Source organism: Daldinia decipiens (assembly GCF_022478715.1).
Source record: "Daldinia decipiens strain CBS 113046 unplaced genomic scaffold F4813scaffold_21, whole genome shotgun sequence".
Taxonomy (NCBI): domain Eukaryota; kingdom Fungi; phylum Ascomycota; class Sordariomycetes; order Xylariales; family Hypoxylaceae; genus Daldinia; species Daldinia decipiens.
The window spans coordinates 410,623-429,406 of NW_026054564.1; the positions used below are offsets into that span (position 1 = coordinate 410,623).

At 47.1% G+C, this 18,784-nt stretch overlaps 4 protein-coding genes across 4 annotated transcripts; 3 read left to right on the forward strand and 1 right to left on the reverse strand.

Moving 5' to 3' along the window:
- Positions 1-1,994: 1,994 nt before the first annotated feature.
- On the forward strand, positions 1,995-3,907 carry F4813DRAFT_123465 (Bromodomain-containing protein). The gene is made up of 3 exons (XM_049238628.1): positions 1,995-2,293; positions 2,353-3,215; positions 3,284-3,907. Exons 1-3 carry the CDS (start codon positions 2,190-2,192, stop codon positions 3,595-3,597), a joined length of 1,281 nt encoding a protein of 426 aa, XP_049098700.1. The 5' UTR covers positions 1,995-2,189; the 3' UTR covers positions 3,598-3,907.
- A 775-nt stretch (positions 3,908-4,682) lies between these two features.
- On the reverse strand, positions 4,683-7,836 carry F4813DRAFT_123482 (MCM-domain-containing protein). Its single transcript, XM_049238629.1, has 3 exons — positions 7,581-7,836; positions 4,935-7,518; positions 4,683-4,881 (listed from the first exon to the last, which is right to left on the reverse strand). Exons 1-3 carry the CDS (start codon positions 7,651-7,653, stop codon positions 4,848-4,850), a joined length of 2,691 nt encoding a protein of 896 aa, XP_049098701.1. The 5' UTR covers positions 7,654-7,836; the 3' UTR covers positions 4,683-4,847.
- A 759-nt stretch (positions 7,837-8,595) lies between these two features.
- F4813DRAFT_390444 (Cullin repeat-like-containing domain protein) lies at positions 8,596-10,557 on the forward strand (the record flags this gene model as incomplete). The annotated part of the gene is made up of 2 exons (XM_049247018.1): positions 8,596-8,806; positions 8,882-10,557. 2 exons carry the CDS (start codon positions 8,596-8,598, stop codon positions 10,555-10,557), a joined length of 1,887 nt encoding a protein of 628 aa, XP_049098702.1.
- A 1,298-nt stretch (positions 10,558-11,855) lies between these two features.
- Positions 11,856-13,045, forward strand: F4813DRAFT_123530 (uncharacterized protein). Its single transcript, XM_049238630.1, has 5 exons — positions 11,856-11,955; positions 12,099-12,370; positions 12,445-12,542; positions 12,646-12,812; positions 12,881-13,045. The coding sequence occupies exons 2-5, from the start codon at positions 12,221-12,223 to the stop codon at positions 12,913-12,915; spliced, it is 450 nt and encodes a 149-aa protein (XP_049098703.1). The 5' UTR covers positions 11,856-11,955; positions 12,099-12,220; the 3' UTR covers positions 12,916-13,045.
- Positions 13,046-18,784: the final 5,739 nt, after the last annotated feature.

An 18,784-nucleotide genomic window follows, 5' to 3' on the forward strand; every position in this document is an offset into this window, starting at 1 on the left:
TATCTGCCAGGTACATACTATGTATGTAAGGTCCGGCAAATATGCAACCTGTAAGCGCCTGAATGAGAACGACTGTATACTGTGCAACTACCGCTGCGGCGGTTACATTCGCTCGAGCGGACGAGGCATGCCCACAACACCCTGCTTCTTTTAACTTGCGATGCTTCGCGAACATATAAAGAACAAAATGATAGCTCACTTGTACGTCTACACCAACAGCTGATCCAGTTCGGTGGCACCTGTTCCATAGCAACCCGAAAAATACAATCGAATGATCTGAACCAATCCCGGAGAGCAAAGAACAAGGGAATACGCAAGTGACGGAACTTTTGGAGAACCTCATGGGTTTGTTTATCGAGGCGTGTGAGATTAGGCAGGTCTTCACATGCGAACAGAGAGTGACTGGACAGCATGTTGTCACAAATCGAAATGCGGCCGCTCGTTGGTCAATGGATAACCGATAGCCCGTAAATTTCACACAGATTCGAGTGGGAACCCATGGGCGAACGGATGCACGTTCCAGCTGTGTTTTCCTGCCGAGCCACGAGAAGTCTTAATACGATTCACGATTCCCTGGTGCTTTGAGAAGTGTTGAAAGAGTCAATGATATCCCTATGAATGAGTATTATATGAGAAACTCTAGAGGCTGAATGTAAGCTAGATATTAACTGCTATGATTTATTCACTAGGAAGTATGTATTTGCTAGGTTAATGTTATATGGCCTAAGCTTGAGTCCCAGATTCTTACTACTATTAGTGAATGCTTTGTGAAATCCACGTAGGTACCTAACCTAAATAATTAAAGGAAGTTAGATTTGGTTAAACATTGGAAACTCTTACAGCATAAGTTGATGTCATAATTGCTGGTTACTTGGATGTTTAGATTATAATAAGCAAGATAGTCTTTTATAAGTTGGTTAAGCTGAATGAATACTAGGTTAGGTAGTCAACCGTTATCTTTTAAGACATGATTTATAACGTTGTCAACTTCATAGCTTTTTTTTTTTTTTTTTTTACATTCATAACGCTAGGCTATGGTGAAAGAGACAATTGAGCATAATGAATAACTAACAGGTAGTTAGAAGGAATTATACAGGTTTGAATCAATTGTTGAGTACATGTATGTAGGTATAACTACCTAGGTATGTACCATGCTTTAATATCTGAAGACGCATCAATAACAATTCAATGCTTAGTACGATAATATAGTTAAAATTATCCGGCGTAACTATAATTGAAGTAGCTATAGTAATATGTGTGTGAATTGGTAGATAACCGCTGTAGGCGCAGTAGCAATAACAGATAACTGTGCAGGGCATGGTTACATAAGCATATATTACCTAGGTAGAGCTTAAGGTTAGGTTACTGTGGCTGGGTGGAGGCTCATTTGTACGTACCCGCACCTGGTGTCACCCCTGATTTGGAGTTTCCCATTTGCATTTTTCTTGAGGGCAGCTACGAAGCTTAACATCGCGCCGAAACTCATCATCAACAAGACTCGGTCAATCTGTTTCCACCTTCCATTTCAACAATGCCATGGGGAATTGAATGTGTGCAATCTTTAATCTTTAAACCACTTTACTTCCGCCAAAGTTTCTTGAAAATAACATTGCTGTATCTACACCTAACCTAGTAAAGAACCTTAGTCGCGACCAAAGCGCGATAACTGTGGCGTAAAGTTTTAGCGTTTGAGTGAAGCTGTGGCTTGTCACTTGTCTGTTTCCGAGTCTGATGAATCTCATGAAGTGAATATTAGAAGTCCGAGTGAGTACGAAATAGATGATCAATTATGGATATTCCAACTTCAACTGACTCACTATTATAGGTACGTTCCTTCTGCGATTGACATTTTGCTTCTTATTAAAGAACCCCGCGTCGCACCTTCAATCCGAACTTGAACTTGAACTTGAACTTGAACTTGAACTTGACGAAGACGAAGACGAATTAACTATTCCCAACCAAATTGTTGCATCGATCTTGAATCTTCATTCTTCATTCTCCATCCTTCATCCTTCATTATTCATGAGAACCTTTTATTGTCTTACATTTTACATCTTACATCTTACACATTACACATTACACCTTTCTGGTGTCTCTCCCTCCTCAGCATAAACCATCACCTCTGGAGAACTTGTCCGATCATTAAAACTATTTCCCATCTGACCTCTGGTTAACATAGGGGTGAAATCATGGCGTCAGAACCTGAAGCAATGGCCGAGGTTGTAAGTGGAGGAGCGGACACTGTAGCGGATGCTGCAGTAAATGTTGTCATTCCTACCAGATTCTCTTGGTTGTAAGTCAATACTCTTATCTGATATATTTATCATTATTACTCACCTCTGTATCATCAAGGCAACCCCATGTTATCTTCGTGGTTATTCTCGTTGGTGAGGATGAGGTCCCCTTTGGCATCCAGAAGGACTTCCTCTGCGCCAAGTCCTCTCACTATCGTATCCAGTTTGCCAACAAACAGGGGGACGACGCTGGGCTTGAGCATATTGTCAAACTTCCCCAAGCTACTCCTGAAGTATTTGGCTTCGTCCAGAACTTCTTATACACTGGAAGCCTCTTTCCCGACGCCGATTCTCTCCCTGGATATGAAATTCTGATTGCCTCTTGGAAGCTGGGAAATGAGCTAGGTATTGAAGGTCTCTGCGACGAGACCCTCGAAGCTATGGCTGAATGCAGACGTGTCACACAGCACATTCCCGCCACGCCTCTCCTTGTACAGGCGTGGAAAGACGCTCCTGAGGGCTCCTCTATCCGCACACTCCTTCTGAACTGGGCTGCCGAGTACATAAGATCCTCAGAATCCAGACAAGAATTCACGAAGTCTTTGCCTCAAGAGGTACTTAGCGAGCTCGTAATCGCAATGAGCCATCTGAACTCTTCGCCCATCATACAGGTCAATCCTGTCCTGTCCCCTGCCAGCCAGGCTCAGAGGAAGAATGTCCACTATCTAGACCCAGAAGATAGTGAAGACGATGTATACACCAAGCCACAGAAACATCGTCACTCGGATGTGGCCTCGAACAAGCTAACGTCTGGTGAAAGAAAGTTCGGGTCTAAGAAACCCGCCTCGAGAGCATCACTTCCTACGCCGAAGCCCGTCAAGTTCAAGCGATCCAGCTTAAACGCCGATCTTTCCCAATACTCCACGGAAGATAAGCTATGGTTCTGCGAGCGACTCTTGGGTAAGATGCTATCTGGACCTGGTAAGTTATCTGCCTTATAATTATTCATATCTGCCATTGGTTATTTTATACTAACATGGAATCAATAGGCTTCTGGACTCGCTTGGTTGGTCCTTTCCGCGAACCCGTTCGCCCTGTCGAAGATGGCGTGCCCGACTACCTAACAAAGATCAAGATGCCCATGGATCTTAGCACGATCAAAAGTAAGATGGACCGCAAAGAATACCACGACGAGCAGCAGTTCTCGGCCGACATCCGCCAGATCTTCACTAACTGCTACGCATACCACGAACGAGGCTCCCCGATGTGGACCAACTGTGAGAAGTTTGAGAAGACGTTCGAGGAGAAGTTTGCAGATATGCCCAAGGAGATTGCGAAAATGCTGGGTGATAAAGCTTCTTAGTGCATCCACCACTTGATGAGCAGTTTGTTTTTTTTCGTTACGCGGTGGTTTAGCTATTGCTTAGATACACTCGTACGATTTGACCGTTACGCATGGACAGACCAGTTTACTTGGATGAACAGGGTTGGAGTCTGCGGAGAGGTTATATTATTATAGGATAGTTAGCACCTATCTGTGCAACCAGGCGTGAGATGAAACACCCTGAGTCCTGGATCGCTTAGTCGATCTCTTAATGGCCTGTTATAGAGGCATTGCGACGCATGTGTATTTGTAAGCTAGATGCAGGCCTTAGCACTAGCACTTTTGTCTTTTAGAGGGTCGTTGTGTTTGTTTGCCCGGCGTCTCTGCAAGGAAGAGACAGAACCATACTTGCCCCCTTTGTTTCCGGGATGGCACAGTAATGGGTTTAGGGATTCTTGATATCGGGCTGGTTTCTCGCAAAATGGATTTGATTTGATTTCTTTGAAATTTAGGCTATATTCGCCTGTGCCTGTGCTTGTGCTTGTCTTGTAAATGCTCGAGTGTATAACGCGTGCTTGTTAATCATCTAGGCTAAGCTATTCCTAACACTCCATATATAGGTATCTACCTACCTAAGTTATAACTCTCAATGAAGCGTATTAGGAGAGGTGGAACTTAAGTACCTGGGCACCTAAGTCTTGGTTAAACAAGTACAGTAAGTACATGTAGGTATGAATGAGGATGTTTAAACCAGAAGACATCCCCAAATGTGTAAATGGTCTCAATTACGAGCTAGTTAGGAGGTACCTAACCAGTTACGAGTTTCGTCCGTAATATGGCTCTTGGCCAAGACACATACCAAAGCCTCAAAACTGTTGGGCTTCAAAGCATTTCATGGTTTGATTCTTTGACGGTTCGGATACTATAGTATAAAATATCACGGTATCATGTTCTTTCATTTAGAACCTGATATTGAGCCTATTCATTGGTATAACCCATTCGAACAATCCGAATCAATATCCATTAATAGCGTGGCTCATCAAATTACATAACCCTCTCTTACGTCTCTTCGTAACACTCTATATCCATTTAATAAGCGGATTGGTTTGTACTCGCATTGGAATACCATAGCAGGCTTCATATGCCGGCCAGGCCGCAACAGTGGGGATGCTAAGATCGTGATACATCATGGTGACCACCAAACTCATCGGCCTTCATAACTCATCAAACCCCATAAATCAACCAATTCCGGGTGGTAACGATGTCTCTTGCGTCGTATTCATCGTGCCTTAGATCTTGTATACTAAATCGCCATCCGTGTACCTGTGCCATTACATTAGTATCGATACGCCCAAACTCTGAAAGAAGTCACTTACATGATCTGGTTCGCATCATCCATCTTCTTAAGCGCCTTGACAGCCTCCTCTCTCGAGAAAGTGGCTTCTTTCCCTTCAATGCGTTTGTTGACAGCTTCGATGACCTGAGCTACGTTGGCCGAGTCGTCTTCGAACAGGTCCGTGCTGAGAAGCTGTCCAAGCGCCGTCCGGAATGTCGCTAGCCTCTCGGGGGTGATCGGCACTTCGATATTGAGCTCGGCTGCACCGGCGGCCAGTTCCGCATCTTCTTGCGTGTCTTCTTCCTGCGTCTCGAGTTGCGACGCTGGTACAGAGGAGGCGAATGAGACTTGGGATGTTACGGGTGCGTTTGATGAGGATGCGGGGCCGGTTCTGTTAGAACGCCGTGGCGTAGCGTTATAAAGATCTTCATCCTCATCGTCGTCGTCATTTCCTCGTGCGGGAGTACCTGGAGTCTTGCTGGTATTCGCGCCGTTAGGACGACGGCCGCCGTTGGTAGATGGTTGGCTGCGACCAGTCGTGCGGGTTGATGGAGCAGCCCTACCGCGAGCCGTCGATCCCCTGTAGCTGCTATCACCACGATCACCGTCATCATCATCGCTGTCCTCGTCTGATGAGCCTGACTCAGGTCGTTGAGTACGCCTGCGTTTTCGTTTTGACTCGTCCTCAACCACCTCCTTGAATAGGGCAAAACGGAGGATAGCCTCAGCTGCCAACGCGTCTCTTTCGTCTACTCGGTTTGAGAGTCGTGACTTGGCGTGCGCGGTTGCCAAACGGATCAGCGTCTCTAATGTACGGACGGTCAGAGGAGATGTCCTCCTTTGATTGCCCTCCATCTCGTCGTTGCGTAGCCCGACATATATTTCCGCAATACGCTCCGAAGCGTCCTGGGTTAGTACAGGCTTGACTCTCGTTTTTGCGTACTGGATATACTTCTTCATGAACGGAATGCTGAGAACCTCTCGCTTCTTATTGGCGCCGCGACCAGTAGTAAGAGTAACACCAGCGTGCAGCATCGCGTCGAATTTCTCGTATACTTCGGTAGGCTTTTGAGTGGCGTCTTGACTCTGTAGCGCAACACTAAGGGATTGCTGGGCGTTTTCGCGAACAGGAGCACCCTCATCAGTACCAGGCTGCCGATAGCGATGCATACGTAAGACGTGCTCGGAAACTTGGCGATCTCGGGTGTCTTCGATATCATCCGTAACGACGAACAGGAGATCGAAACGCGATAGGAGGGAATCCGGGAGGGCGATGTTCTTGTGTGGATCCTTGTGAGTGTCGTATTGACCGAAGATAGGATTGGCGGCTGCAATGACACTACATCGAGCATTGAGCGACGTATGGATGCCGGCCTTGGCAATGGTGACTGTTTGTTGTTCCATAACTTCGTGGATAGCAACTCGATCGATATCGGACATCTTGTCAAACTCATCAATACAGACAACACCTCTGTCTGCCATAACCATAGCGCCGGCTTCTAGTCTCCTTTCACCAGTTTCCTTGTCAGTTGTGACAGCCGCCGTTAGACCGACGCCCGATGAACCGCGACCAGTTGTTGCGATGGCTAACGGCGCAGTATTGAGCACGAAGCGCAAAAGTTGCGACTTGGCTGTTGAAGGGTCACCGACCATGAGAATATTGATGTCACCTCTGAGATGTGTACCGTTCTCTAAGTTCTTCTCCATGCCACCTAGTAACATGAGTAAGATCGCCTTCTTGATATAGTCGTGGCCGAATATACTAGGCGCTAATGACTGCGATAGAAGTTCAAAGAGATTCTTCTTCTTGGCAACCTTGTTGATATTACGGATATCGGTGTCGGTAATTGTTGCTGTTGCTACACCGCCGCTTGCTTTGGATGAGAGAAGGACAATGTTGTTTGCTAAGATTATGGTCTTAAAGAGTGCACTATTGTGATTTGTGTTTCGGTTTCCAAGTGTCCGGAAAATACCAACAAGTTGGACTCTGTCACCGGGTTTCGCCTTGTCAACTAGGTCATCATCTAAAATGACGTCCACACCACGGGGGAGTTGGCCGGCGGGAGCTCTCTCGGGCATTTCTTGTATGGAAATCGTCTGGTGATCCCTATATGTGCAGAACCCGTACTCTGTTAGGAGTGGGTTACCCTCCTCATCTTCTTGGGGATAGACACTTGATGTAGTCACACCATTGGTCATAGTTTGGTCGCGATATTCGCGGAAGTGGAAAATATTTTTCTTCTCATTGTAATGCACGCTCTTCACAACCTTTGGTCTGATGAGCGAGCATCTTGTGACGATGCCTTCGATCGATACCATATGATTAAGGTGGTTTGACGATAGCGTTCTCGGATTGCAAGAATTTAGACCAAAGCTGCCTGCCCAAGCGCAGTAGTATAAGACATCCGGGTCGGTCTGATCGGGTCTTGCTTGAGGGATAGTTTTTACGATCTCCTTGAGCGCATGGTTGAAGGCGAGAGTATAGTCAAAGGGATCGAATAATAAGCCGTCTGCGAGTTCTGCGTTGTGGTCACGAACGTGGTCTAAATTGACGACTAACCGCCTCTGGTTCTTCTGAAGCATTAGAATGATATCGGATCTGTAACTCCTCGCATGCTGGTCATCTGTCGATGGAAGTATTCATTAGTATCATACTGATGCCGGCGTTGTTTGGTAGCTAGCTTACGAGGATCGAGGAACTCCTCGGCCAAGCGAATACGCTCCTTGGCCGCTTCATCTCGAAGCATGAAACTGTCCATGATGCCTTAACTTTGCCTAATCTTCTGGTTTAGTAGGAAAACACAGTAAGTTACAGCAATTAAAAGGACAGCTTAATGCCACGATAGTTCTTAGTGGTTGGGTATGGAGCGATGTGGCATAGGTGGGGGGAAGGTTGAAGATCCAGGTCGAGTTGCTAGTTCAGGTTGTTTAGGATAAGGGGCAGAGGGGAAGTAAAAAATTCATGTCGCGTCTCTAAACGCGCTTTTGGCGCGGAACGCGTCTTTACTACTACATAGTAGGTAAAGTGGTTGCAGATGCCCCACATCAATTAATGTCCTAATCTAGTAATCTAAGTCCTCCGATTACCTCCGGCTTCAATGCTTGCAAGTAACGTTTACTAGCAACTCCCTATGTACCTAGGTACCTAGCTAGGTAGCTTACCTTACACAGGTTACCTAGGTACTACATGTACCTACCTAGGCAGATAGATAAATTTTTAAATAGAAAGAACAAGTTTATGTGATGTAACTAGGAGGTTCCATTCATGCTTCATGCATTCAGTCAGGAAACCTAGTGCATTTATCACATCTTGGAGATAAAATGATTGGAGTGATGAGACGAATATCAGTAGGTACCTAGGCATGCGCCTGCGGTCAAACTACGGCGCATAACTTCCAGCGGTTTAACCCCAGCGGAGTCAGCCGATAGCATGTCTTAACGGTCTAAACAGCCCCTAGATTCAGCCACAACACCTACCTCCTAGGTACAATCTACCTAGTTGACATCCATTGCCGTCATCCTTACAAGGTATTACTTAGGTACTTCCCTATTTCCTGCCGGTCCAGTTTCCGACACCATAAACCTAAACTAAACATCAACGTTCGCATCCACCAATACGATACACTTATTGACCCTCGAATTATCCGTGTCGCCTTCGAATTTCGCGTTTTGTGTTGCCTGTCGCAAAGTAGAAGTGGACCATGGCCGTAGGATTGTCTAACAGTCGCCATGCCGCTGATGAGGAAGCTCGTGCTGAAGTTGATGTGCTCAACTCGCGACTAGAGAAGACAACCCAATTGACCAAGAAGATCCAAGCATGTCTAGGAAGATTGGAAGCTACCGGCAAAAGTGTGCGAGATGTATCAGGTCCCCTTACCGGCGAAACAAAAAAGCTTCAGGTCTTGGGAAATAGTGAGCTCGTTCCCTTTTATACTTCCCAATAACTTTGTGTCCTATGCCTTGTACTAAATTCGTAACCCCCCATAGACATCGATGCCGTCATAGGAGCTATAGAAAGACTTCGCCAGCCCGCCGATTCAAAGAATGACGAGGAAGCGATTATCCGTCAGGGGCCAGAGAAGGCCGGTCTATCCAACTACCTAAACTCCATTAAACGGTTGAACAAGGCATTGACAGACATGAAGACCTCAAACCTGCGCGCAAATCAGCAAACCATGACTGACCTCCAACGCCTAATCAAATCTGGAAATACCCAACTCGAGAACTCGTTTGACAAGATGTTGCGGGCAGAGACACCTCGCTCTATTGAACCGCTGCAATATACGACCAAAAACACGCCATTCCCCCTATTGACCCAGGATAAGATCTCGCGCCTGAGCCTAATGAACTCATATGTGTCTGGCAACTCATTGTCCGAGAACCCGCTAATCAAAATCTACGCGGAAGTACGAGGACAATATCTACAACAGACCCTAGTGAACCTAGCATATGCAAGCGTGAACACGGCAAAGAAAAAGAGTCCAGACGCCATTTACAGGGCTGGTACCAATGGAATTGGCATGTACGCGCAGGCAATGGAAGGTTTATTCGTTGCCGAATACGACAATATCTGCAACATATTTATGCGACAAGACTGGGGACCAGCTTTTCAAATGACATGCCAAGCCCCGCTGGCTGAGTTGGCTCGAACGATTCGAGAACTCAACAATCACATCAAGGCCCATCTTAACACCGACTGTTATCTTGCATATGAAGTCATTGAAATAATGTCTAATCTGTCCAACAATATCGAAGAGCGCACAGGCGAACTTAGATCTACCTTGGCCGCCGCATTGAAACCAGTACGCGAGACGGGTAAGTCTTCACTTGCCGAGCTGCTCGAGGAGACGAAGCGGAGAGTGGGGGCAACGCAAGCCCTCCCGTCGGATGGTTCGCCGGTGCCCGTTGTATCAGAGACGATGCAACGCTTGCAAACCATGGTTGACTTCCTTCGGCCAATATCTAGCATTATGATCTCGCTAGGGGACGGTGGTTGGAGGTCCGCCGCCGCCGCGAGCACTAGTATGGACGGAATTCCTAGCCTGGCATCGTTCGATATTGGCGCCGATGGGAAGGAGATATTTGCGCACTATTGTACTGATACGATAGATGCGCTAATGTCGGCGCTCGAGCAGAAAGCGAGGGCATTGCTAAAAGGAAAGTCCATCTGGGGCGTGCTTTTAGCTAACAGTGTCACTATCATTGAACGCATGATTCGGGACTCTGACCTCAAACCACTCTTAGAAGGCAAGCTCGGCACCCTAGAGGGCTGGCGCAAAAAGGCGAAGGCCTACTATGCCGAGGCATGCAAAGATGTGTCGATGCACTTATTTGACGTAATCCACACGAATCGGACCCAACGGCCGCCTTCTGGCTCGTCAGAATCAGCATCGATTCTCAAGGGGCTTAGCAGCAAAGACAAAGACAGTATCAAGGCGAAATTCCAGATTTTCAACGCATCTTTTGATGAATTAGTAGCTCGGCACAAGACCTATAGCATGGAACGGGAAGTGAGACAAATGTTGGCCAAGGACATGCAGCAGATGCTTGAGCCTCTTTACAATCGCTTCTGGGACCGGTACCACGAGATAGACAAGGGCAAGGGCAAGTACGTCAAGTATGATAAGTCATCGATCGCTGCTGTCTTCCTAAGCCTTTATTGATAAAGAGTGCCGAGACATCTGCCGACCAGCTTAAAGCCAGCCGAGCCGTTTGAGTGTCGCGAAATATGCCTAACAGACCTTACACTAGGTTTGTATATGGCGATCATCATATGATTTGTTCACGATGCTACAGCATAACAGGCAGGGTCGCAGCTGTAAGTTAATATCTAATTATTCCCGGGCAGGCTTTCATTATAAGCGGTAGCTAAATTTTGAGAGTGAAGCTTGGATGGGAGTGGGGGTCACCGGGCCAAGGTGACCGAACCAGGAATGATTCACCATGAATCTCCGTTACGGTACCAACAATTTGGAAATACGCAAGATGCGCACTGCGAAGGGTGTCCTGTTTGTTGTTTAGAAATGATACCCTTTTGGCCTGCCTTGGAGTTTCGAAGGAGGGATTGTTGCAGGGGGGTCATCTGCCGGACCTGGTCATGTTCAAGTACCCTTTTATTGAGAATGACCTGATGAGTTGTATCCGATGTAAGACGATGTTGCCGTCGTCGGGGCCGTGGGGATCAGCTCCACTAGGCTGAATCCCCAGAGGGAAGATGAGATATCAAAATGTGATATGTGACTAATGGATGCTGGGTTGGACCAAGAAATACGTGCCTGCAGCGACGATCAAAGGAACATCAAGGTCATGGAGAACCCCATCCCAGAGTAACGCTCTTTCAGCAGCAGAAGCTCCTTCGCCAGATAATCCAAAGACTAGGAATCCTTGTGGGCCAGGCTATCTGCGTTGCTATCCCTTGGCATTTATTGCTTAAGTAATGTCTTCCCTTCTCGGTCGACCTGCATGCAGGGAATCGATGGTGCTTCTTACATAGCAGGACCCTGGTCCCTCAAGGTGAGGTCGGTGAATTCCTAGGTCTTCTCTAGAGTCAGGAAACAGCGGCAATCGCCAGAAGCCGTCGTTATTCGCATACTCAGTCCGGTCCATTCCCGCAATATGGGATCCGGGGCCTTGGTGTAGTTGATTAATCCGCCTATTACCATATTCGTAACTCATCCCTACCTAGCCAAAGTGGACCACCAAGTAGCAATGTGGCTTTCTACCCCTAGCTCCTCCATGTCTGCTGGACAAAATGTACCCCTCTTTCCAACAAGGCATGCCGATTTAGGTATATTGCTTTGGGAATCGCTTTCAAATCATCGTCTACAGTCCTCCGTGAACTTAGACCTAGGTATGCCACATGCCACACAACCCACACAAGAATATCTGGCTAATCAGCTCGTGGGTCGCTCAGTCAGTTCCAGTCGCTCATATCCCGGGCGATTTGCCCGTTACACAGCAGCGACAGCGCAGCACAGCGATGCCCAATTCGACTCCTTTGGCTCCACAAGATCCGTCGATTCTTCTAACTTGGGAGACACTGACGAGACTGCTGCGAGCTAGTTAGTTATCTACCCAGGGTGGCCTTGCCTGGTTGGGTACATCCTACAGGCACACGCCTACGCGCACTTATTCACATACATACCTACCTACGTTTTGTACCTATCGCTGCTCTTGCTTTGCTCGTTGCGCTGACAGAAGGCAGATGATGGGTGTTTAGGAGCATGGACTGCCAATCCCTAACCCCCATGGGAGAAAACCGTAGCCTAGTATGTAGGTATTGCAGCCAGTTCGCTGATAGCTAGGAACAAACCGCGCTGGCGGCGAATGAGAGACGGAGCTGTGTTATGCCCTCCTGCAACCCGTTATGCAGGACCGGACAGGACAGGAACGATTCACGCTGCACTGACCGCACACCCTGCCCGTTTGTGCTCCACTGAACCGACCTGGACCACCCAACTTCTCTTCCAACACAACATCGCCAAGTCTGCTCCTTAGCTGCTATGCATGCTGCAGCGAGCCCTTTAGCATCCTTCCTACAGGGCTGGGACCATCTAGTTTGCGGCAGGCTCTGCTTCTCCCGTTGTTCTATTCACTTCCTGGATGGTGCGGACATGATTTGGTTGGAATATGTTCGCGGCACGAGCATGTATGTACCTACATGTATCTATATGAATTCTGAGCGCCCGCTGTTTGACCGACCAATCTTATCACTAGAAAGGAAATAGAATATAATAATCAATGATGACAAGCAAACCCCGACGCTTCCACGATAACAGGAGCGCAAAGCAATGTGCCTCCTCTTCCGACCCTTGCCGTAGAAGGCTAGCTGGATACGTTAGGCTTGCCCACCCAAGTTTTTGCAAGAGGATGATGACGATAATGATGTTTCTTGCCACTGGGGTTTCATTGCTATCGAGTAAGAATATATATCAGATATCAGAATGCACATTGATGATTCGATATCGCCCCCGCTGACCCGAACAGTTGTCTACTCGGGTTCAACTCCGTGTTCGGGATGATTGGATCTCGGTCGACGATGGGGTGACGGGTTAGCCCTTCTCGAGCAAGTGGCGGCAGCAGCAGCAGCAGCATCAGGGGGGTGGGCAGCAGGGCAGCAGGGCACCCTATCGATACTACTCATGTAGTTATTCTCCGGGATGGACGGACGTACATGGCCTTTCTGTTGATCAGTCCCAAGCCGTCCGCATTTGTTCGCCTACCTTAAACATTGCGTACACACCCTTGTCCCTCACGTAACTTTCAACTTCCTCCTGGTTCGTTATGCCGAGGTATATAGGAAGAATGGCGATGGGTGGTTACTGTAGCTCGTTGCTCCCATGACCCATCCCGGTTCGTGGGTTAATAGCTCATGTATATGATGATGCGCGCACGTATGTTTATGTATGTAGAATCCTGAAGCAAAGGAAGCTACGTGGCCCACGTTTACCCAGGTATAATGGCATTGCTTACCGCGAGACGTATGATATAGATGTCATCTTATGTCTCGTAATCCTTACTACCATGAAATATATAGCCCAAATGGGGAAATAAAATGCGGTATGGGACTATCCTTTATCAGCCCCTTGCGGCGGTCCAGCACGGGTTAGAGTCCTTCACCAGCTACGGCGGCCCGTTGAATAGCAAGCTTCGGTGCGGCGTAAGCACGTTGTACACACGTGCATGGCATGGCAACCCCGTAAGTAAAAAAAAGAAAGAAAAAACATGAACTCGGGAGCGATGATAGTCATGGACGAAACCCGAGACGCGTGTCATATAGACCCCAATGTTAATGCCAGAAGTAATCAGCATCAGCGACGCGATTCATCCTTGCTACGGTAGCATGGACTCCGCCTAAGGATTATCTACCACTCCCGGTACGACGGTCGCCGAACGGACCGAAGTGCTACGGCACTGAGGATCGATGGTCGATGGTCGATGGCCGATGGTCGATAGGGTCCGTCAGTGCCATATTTGGAAGTGAGACCTTGAACATGCAGACAGACGGGGATCATAAGGCCTGAATAGCAAGGATGGGTCACATAAGAACAGGGAGAAAAGATGGGATTCCGGGGTATGATAGATTGTATCATAACTAAATGCATTCATTGATTGATCTGACTCTCATAACATGCCTTGGTATCATCGAGAATAAGCATAATCATCCCAAATTACCCGCGTGACAAGGTATCAATATAAGAAAATGGATAGAAACCACACACTCTCCATGTCGTTTCTCCGCAAAAGAAAAAACAATTTCCCTTCCCAGACATTTACTTCCTATGCAAATCGAGACACTCCGGTGGGCGGTAGTAGTCGTTTTCCCCCTGGCCATTGTCTAGTTCTTCCGCAAAGAATGTACTAACCCATAGACAATTCTCATCGTAAATAAGCTTAGAAAACACCACTTATTCCCCAGTCCGCGGCTGTCTGCTTTTAGATCTCATATCCAACCAATGTGGGTATAACCAGGAGGTATATCGTCGCGCCCCGACTAAAGAGACCAGGGACCAGCAAGAGAAATCCCGCTGCGATTTGCGGGTCCATCCGGGATCTACCCGCCAGCTTTCAAGGAACAGTGGAAGGGAGGAAAAAACGGCGCGGGGGGGATAAGAAAGAAACACCATAGCTCTATCAGTACTGTATACCTAGAATAATGGAGAAAAAAATGCCCGTAGACCCTGCGCCCTTACACATGATATTCAGTTCCTAAACTCTTTGCAGCGCCCAAATGTCACACCAAAAAAAAAGCAATACCTGGAATCCCTGCGCGTTGCTCCATATGAACTCCAGTTTGCATCCGGGTCCCCATCCCAAGCCAACAAAGGAATGCCAAATCAGGATGCGTGTAAGAAAAATAAAAAGCAGTAATAAAATAGACAACCAGCGCAAATGCAACAACGAAAGTGGTACATGAAGAACCGGGGGGGTGGTCAGGGTGCATGGAGTCGAGGTGAGCCATAACGAACAAGGTGCGTGGGAGGAGTAGGAGGGGGGGGGATGGTCAAACGTATGGTAACGAGGAGTTACAGTGCATTTTGCAGTATGCAGCATACGTAATACAACCAAAGCAGGCCCTCTTCTCTCATATCCCAGTTTAAGACGACAACCTTAAAAGAAAGATACCGTCGAGACAGGGTTGCAGACGCCTAGACCAGGTGCCGTCTTATCGTCAGCCTTGCATGCGGGGCGCGACTCAGGTGAAGGAGTTGTCGGTACTCTGTATACAGTATGTAAAGATAGTAGAGCAAGTTTGAGTCACTGGTGTAAGTGAGTTGATTCAGTTTGCGAGCGATGCTGGCGTAGTAGTAGTAATAGTAGTGGTGGTAGGTTGTTGCGTTGAAACTTTCATAAACTTTTCCTCCATTGGCGGTTCTTCCCTGTCCGCATCCTATACGGTTGATAACCACCCAAAGGCTCAACCGAAAAGAGTGAGAAGAAAAATAAAATAAAAACGCCGAAGCAAAAAAGTGACTCCAAGAATTCGTTGCCGGGGGATCTCGTCGAGGCCAGGTAGGACAATGGGGAACACGATAAAGATGTGGTGATTTGAAAAGGACAGCAGCCGAGCCCGTGGATCTTAGCCCCGTAGCTTGCATCGGAGGGAAAGGGTGACGGACTCCTAATCGGGACACCGTGGGCAGGCATAGTTGTTCCCGCAGTAGTCGTGGGTGCCAAAGTCGACTGCCTTGCAGCAGAACGTGCAGCAGCCATCGACGAGAGGTTGGCGCTCCTTGACGCACATGGTGACGGACAGTTGGCCGAAAGAGGCTTAGAGCAGTTGAAGCTTAGCTCGAGTCTTGAGGGTGTCTTAATCAAGAGTCTTGTCACTTTTTATGTAACTAGACGAGTTTTATGTGAGATGGAAGATCGTTGAAGAATGTGTGTCCTTGGTTATGAAGAGACAACAAGTATATGTGTACGTGTACGTGTACGTATGAGAATAGGTCTATTGTAGCAAGCCTACTTCCTCGAAGATAGTTTTGTATAAGTAGGTGGGCTTTAGAAGTACGATGGAGTGGGAGACGAGCCCTTTAAGTATTTCTGTCGAGTACGTGAGACTATTGATATCCCTAGGAAAGGTGGATTATTTTAAGTTGGGATGGGACCAACTTTATATATGCCCATGGTGGTAGACGCTTAAGCAGTCGAGCCCTTTCTGATGATGGCAGATAGGACAAGGCCATCCGACTCAACTGTCAGGGCACAGGGCAACAGGGGGGGAGGGTTAAGGCCAGGGGCAGGGGTATGAACTATGGAGCTACGAAGAAGGCAACTAGAAGAAATAGAAAAAAAAAAAGAGAAAAATGTTAAAAATACGAAAACGATGAATCGGGTGGTTAATACTTCATCGTGGGCAGGCTACAGGAAAAGCTGCCCAATCTCGTCAAAGAAAGCCTAAGAATATATTATGTGGGCTTTGCATACATAGGTAGGTAGGTAACTTACTGGAAAGAGGGGGGGCAAAGGGGAAAAGGAAAGAAGGGAAAAAAAAGAAAAGTGAGCTAACTATTTCGAAGGGTTAGAGAAACAAAAAAAAATAAAAATTGAAGGAAAAAAAATAAAAAAAGCTAGATGGGATTTCGAAAATGGGTACCTAGATACCGTTGCATTCAAGCGGTGTGGCATGATTTAGGGTCACGAGGCACCTGGACTTTAGGAACGGGATTTTTTGCTAACAGCGAATTCCTATGTTAGGTAGGTATATAGGTACATACAGTATGGTTATTGATTATATGTATGATTATTTGCCTACCTAGATGCCCATGCATACATACATATAGACATACATATATACATACGTACGCAGGTACATACCTAACGTATCTATTGTACGATACCTTATACGCAAATGGTAAAAACCCTTGGCCTCGATGCGGTACTTTACTTGGCTACTACCATAGTTATCACATTTCTAAACCTTGATGGCCATTTCTATTCCTCCATCGTCCCATTATCACAAAGGGCTGTTTTGTCTTGTCTTGTCTTGTTTGTTCCAAGTACTACTAATCCATAGACTTATCGGGATTTATGTACCTATCGTTAAAACGTGCTAACGTGCAACCTACTAACCTACCTACCTACCTACCTACCTAGGTAACCTAGGCATGTAAATGGGTAGTTATGTAAATAAATTGATGGACAACCGATGATATTATGTAAGAATAAGAATAAATCGAAGCCTTTCAAATCCCTTAACCTAAATTTGGCAGAGCCTCTCTCGCTTACACCCGTCTATCATGGATAGATGTATGTATCGATGTCAATAATACCTACCCTTACCTTGCCCTGCCTAGGTGCCTAGATGTCTTGGTGCGCAGACACTAACAGACGCACGCAAAAGTTAACCCTACTCGAGGCGCACGACTAGAATTGCATCGTACTCTTACTTCCCCCCCTCTCTTGTACCTAGCCTTATGTTATGCAAGGTACCTCATCGACATGCTTCCGTGTATGTATAACACATACGTACGTCGTGAGGGGATGGTTGAATTGAAGAAATGAGGGGGGATGTGAAAAAGCCCATGGGCCAGTGGCCAGAAGCCCGGGGAGCAGGCGCCGTCTACGAGGTACGCACGAGAGAGGAGGAATTGAGGCTACGGAAACCGGCGAAGAGAACAAGGGGAAATAAGATGCATGCACGATGGTTTTCCATATTAGAATCGCCTGTTTATACGAGAAAAGGATCGCAAGTAGGGGTCTACTACAGTAGCTTGAGAGCTTAGCCCAGCCTGACGGATCCGGTCGATATCGCTATAGGTTAGTTGCTTGCGCGCATGGCTGCATGTATAATAAGAATATAATAAGAATACTAGGTTAATTTAATCAGTAACCTCCAGTCATGTCTATTCTTAGCCGGTGGTATACATAGTACCATACATAGTACCATACATAGTGCCATAGCCTATATTGCACCATAGATACATGTCCCTAGGTCCTAACGATGCGAAGGTCTGATTTCAGGTCTGATGAAGCCAGCTGCTTGCATACAGCCAGGTATCCATTTTCCAAATGGAGAGCTGTATGCTACACTGAAGGGATGACTGCATTGACTGCATGCATAGAGTATGCTTCTTGGCGCTCGTTGCTGAGGGAGCCAGGTCCTCGTTACGGAGTATACAGGTCATAAGTGAGATAAGCCCTGCTGTGAATGCAATTTACGACATGGTAGATCCAAGCTGTCTCTTCACTGCTGCTGCTGCTGCTGATGATGATGATGATGCTGCTGTTCAATGCGATGAAATCTCTTGACATGACAGAGCTGCAAGGTCTCGCCGCAGACCCTAGCCTAGCTGAGTTCTCTCTCATTTGGTACAATACATACATAGCCTGTGGTCTGTGGGCTCAGTAAGAATTGTATGCCCCAACCAATTGGAGACGGCGAGGGAGGCCACAAGGCAACCCGAAGAGCTGCACTTCAAGATTGATTAGTTAAGTGATTTGCTGTTTGCATACAAGTTGGCATGAAAGAAAGCCGCCATTGGGAGTTACCGTCACAGCCACAAGCTCAACTCGCGGATGGACCTTCGAGAACCCCCTCGTTTGATAGACGAAGTGGCCACCGAGTAGCTGACATCACCGCAACGAATATCAGCTCGGCACATGTTGATAGGTACCACCAATATTCATATCAGAAGAGCTCCCATGGCTTTGTCGGAACCCCCAAATAAGTGACAATAAACGATTATCAACGGATGTCAGCTACGCCCCCAACGGGCCGACGCGTCCGAACTTCGGTATGACACCTCATGCTTATCTTATCCCGTTGTCCTTCCCTTTCGTAGCTATTTCGCAATCTCACAAAGTCGACGATGCGACGTGAGCAGAGCACGTGGGTAGCGAAACCGAATTTGGGGCTATTGGCGCCACTATTCTGCAGGACGATGGTAA

Bases quoted from the DNA above. Each gene is read 5' to 3' on its own strand.
- F4813DRAFT_123465 (XM_049238628.1), top strand. From the start codon at position 2,190: ATGGCGTCAGAACCTGAAGCAATGGCCGAGGTTGTAAGTGGAGGAGCG. The intron at 2,294-2,352 runs GTAAGTCAATAC...TGTATCATCAAG, and splicing joins CCTACCAGATTCTCTTGGTT to GCAACCCCATGTTATCTTCG. The intron at 3,216-3,283 runs GTAAGTTATCTG...TGGAATCAATAG, and splicing joins TAAGATGCTATCTGGACCTG to GCTTCTGGACTCGCTTGGTT.
- F4813DRAFT_123482 (XM_049238629.1), bottom strand. From the start codon at position 7,653: ATGGACAGTTTCATGCTTCGAGATGAAGCGGCCAAGGAGCGTATTCGC. The intron at 7,519-7,580 runs GTAAGCTAGCTA...TTCCATCGACAG, and splicing joins CGAGGAGTTCCTCGATCCTC to ATGACCAGCATGCGAGGAGT. The intron at 4,882-4,934 runs GTAAGTGACTTC...GTAATGGCACAG, and splicing joins GATGATGCGAACCAGATCAT to GTACACGGATGGCGATTTAG.
- F4813DRAFT_123530 (XM_049238630.1), top strand. From the start codon at position 12,221: ATGAGAGACGGAGCTGTGTTATGCCCTCCTGCAACCCGTTATGCAGGA. The intron at 12,543-12,645 runs GTATGTACCTAC...AATGATGACAAG, and splicing joins TATGTTCGCGGCACGAGCAT to CAAACCCCGACGCTTCCACG. The intron at 12,813-12,880 runs GTAAGAATATAT...TGACCCGAACAG, and splicing joins TGGGGTTTCATTGCTATCGA to TTGTCTACTCGGGTTCAACT.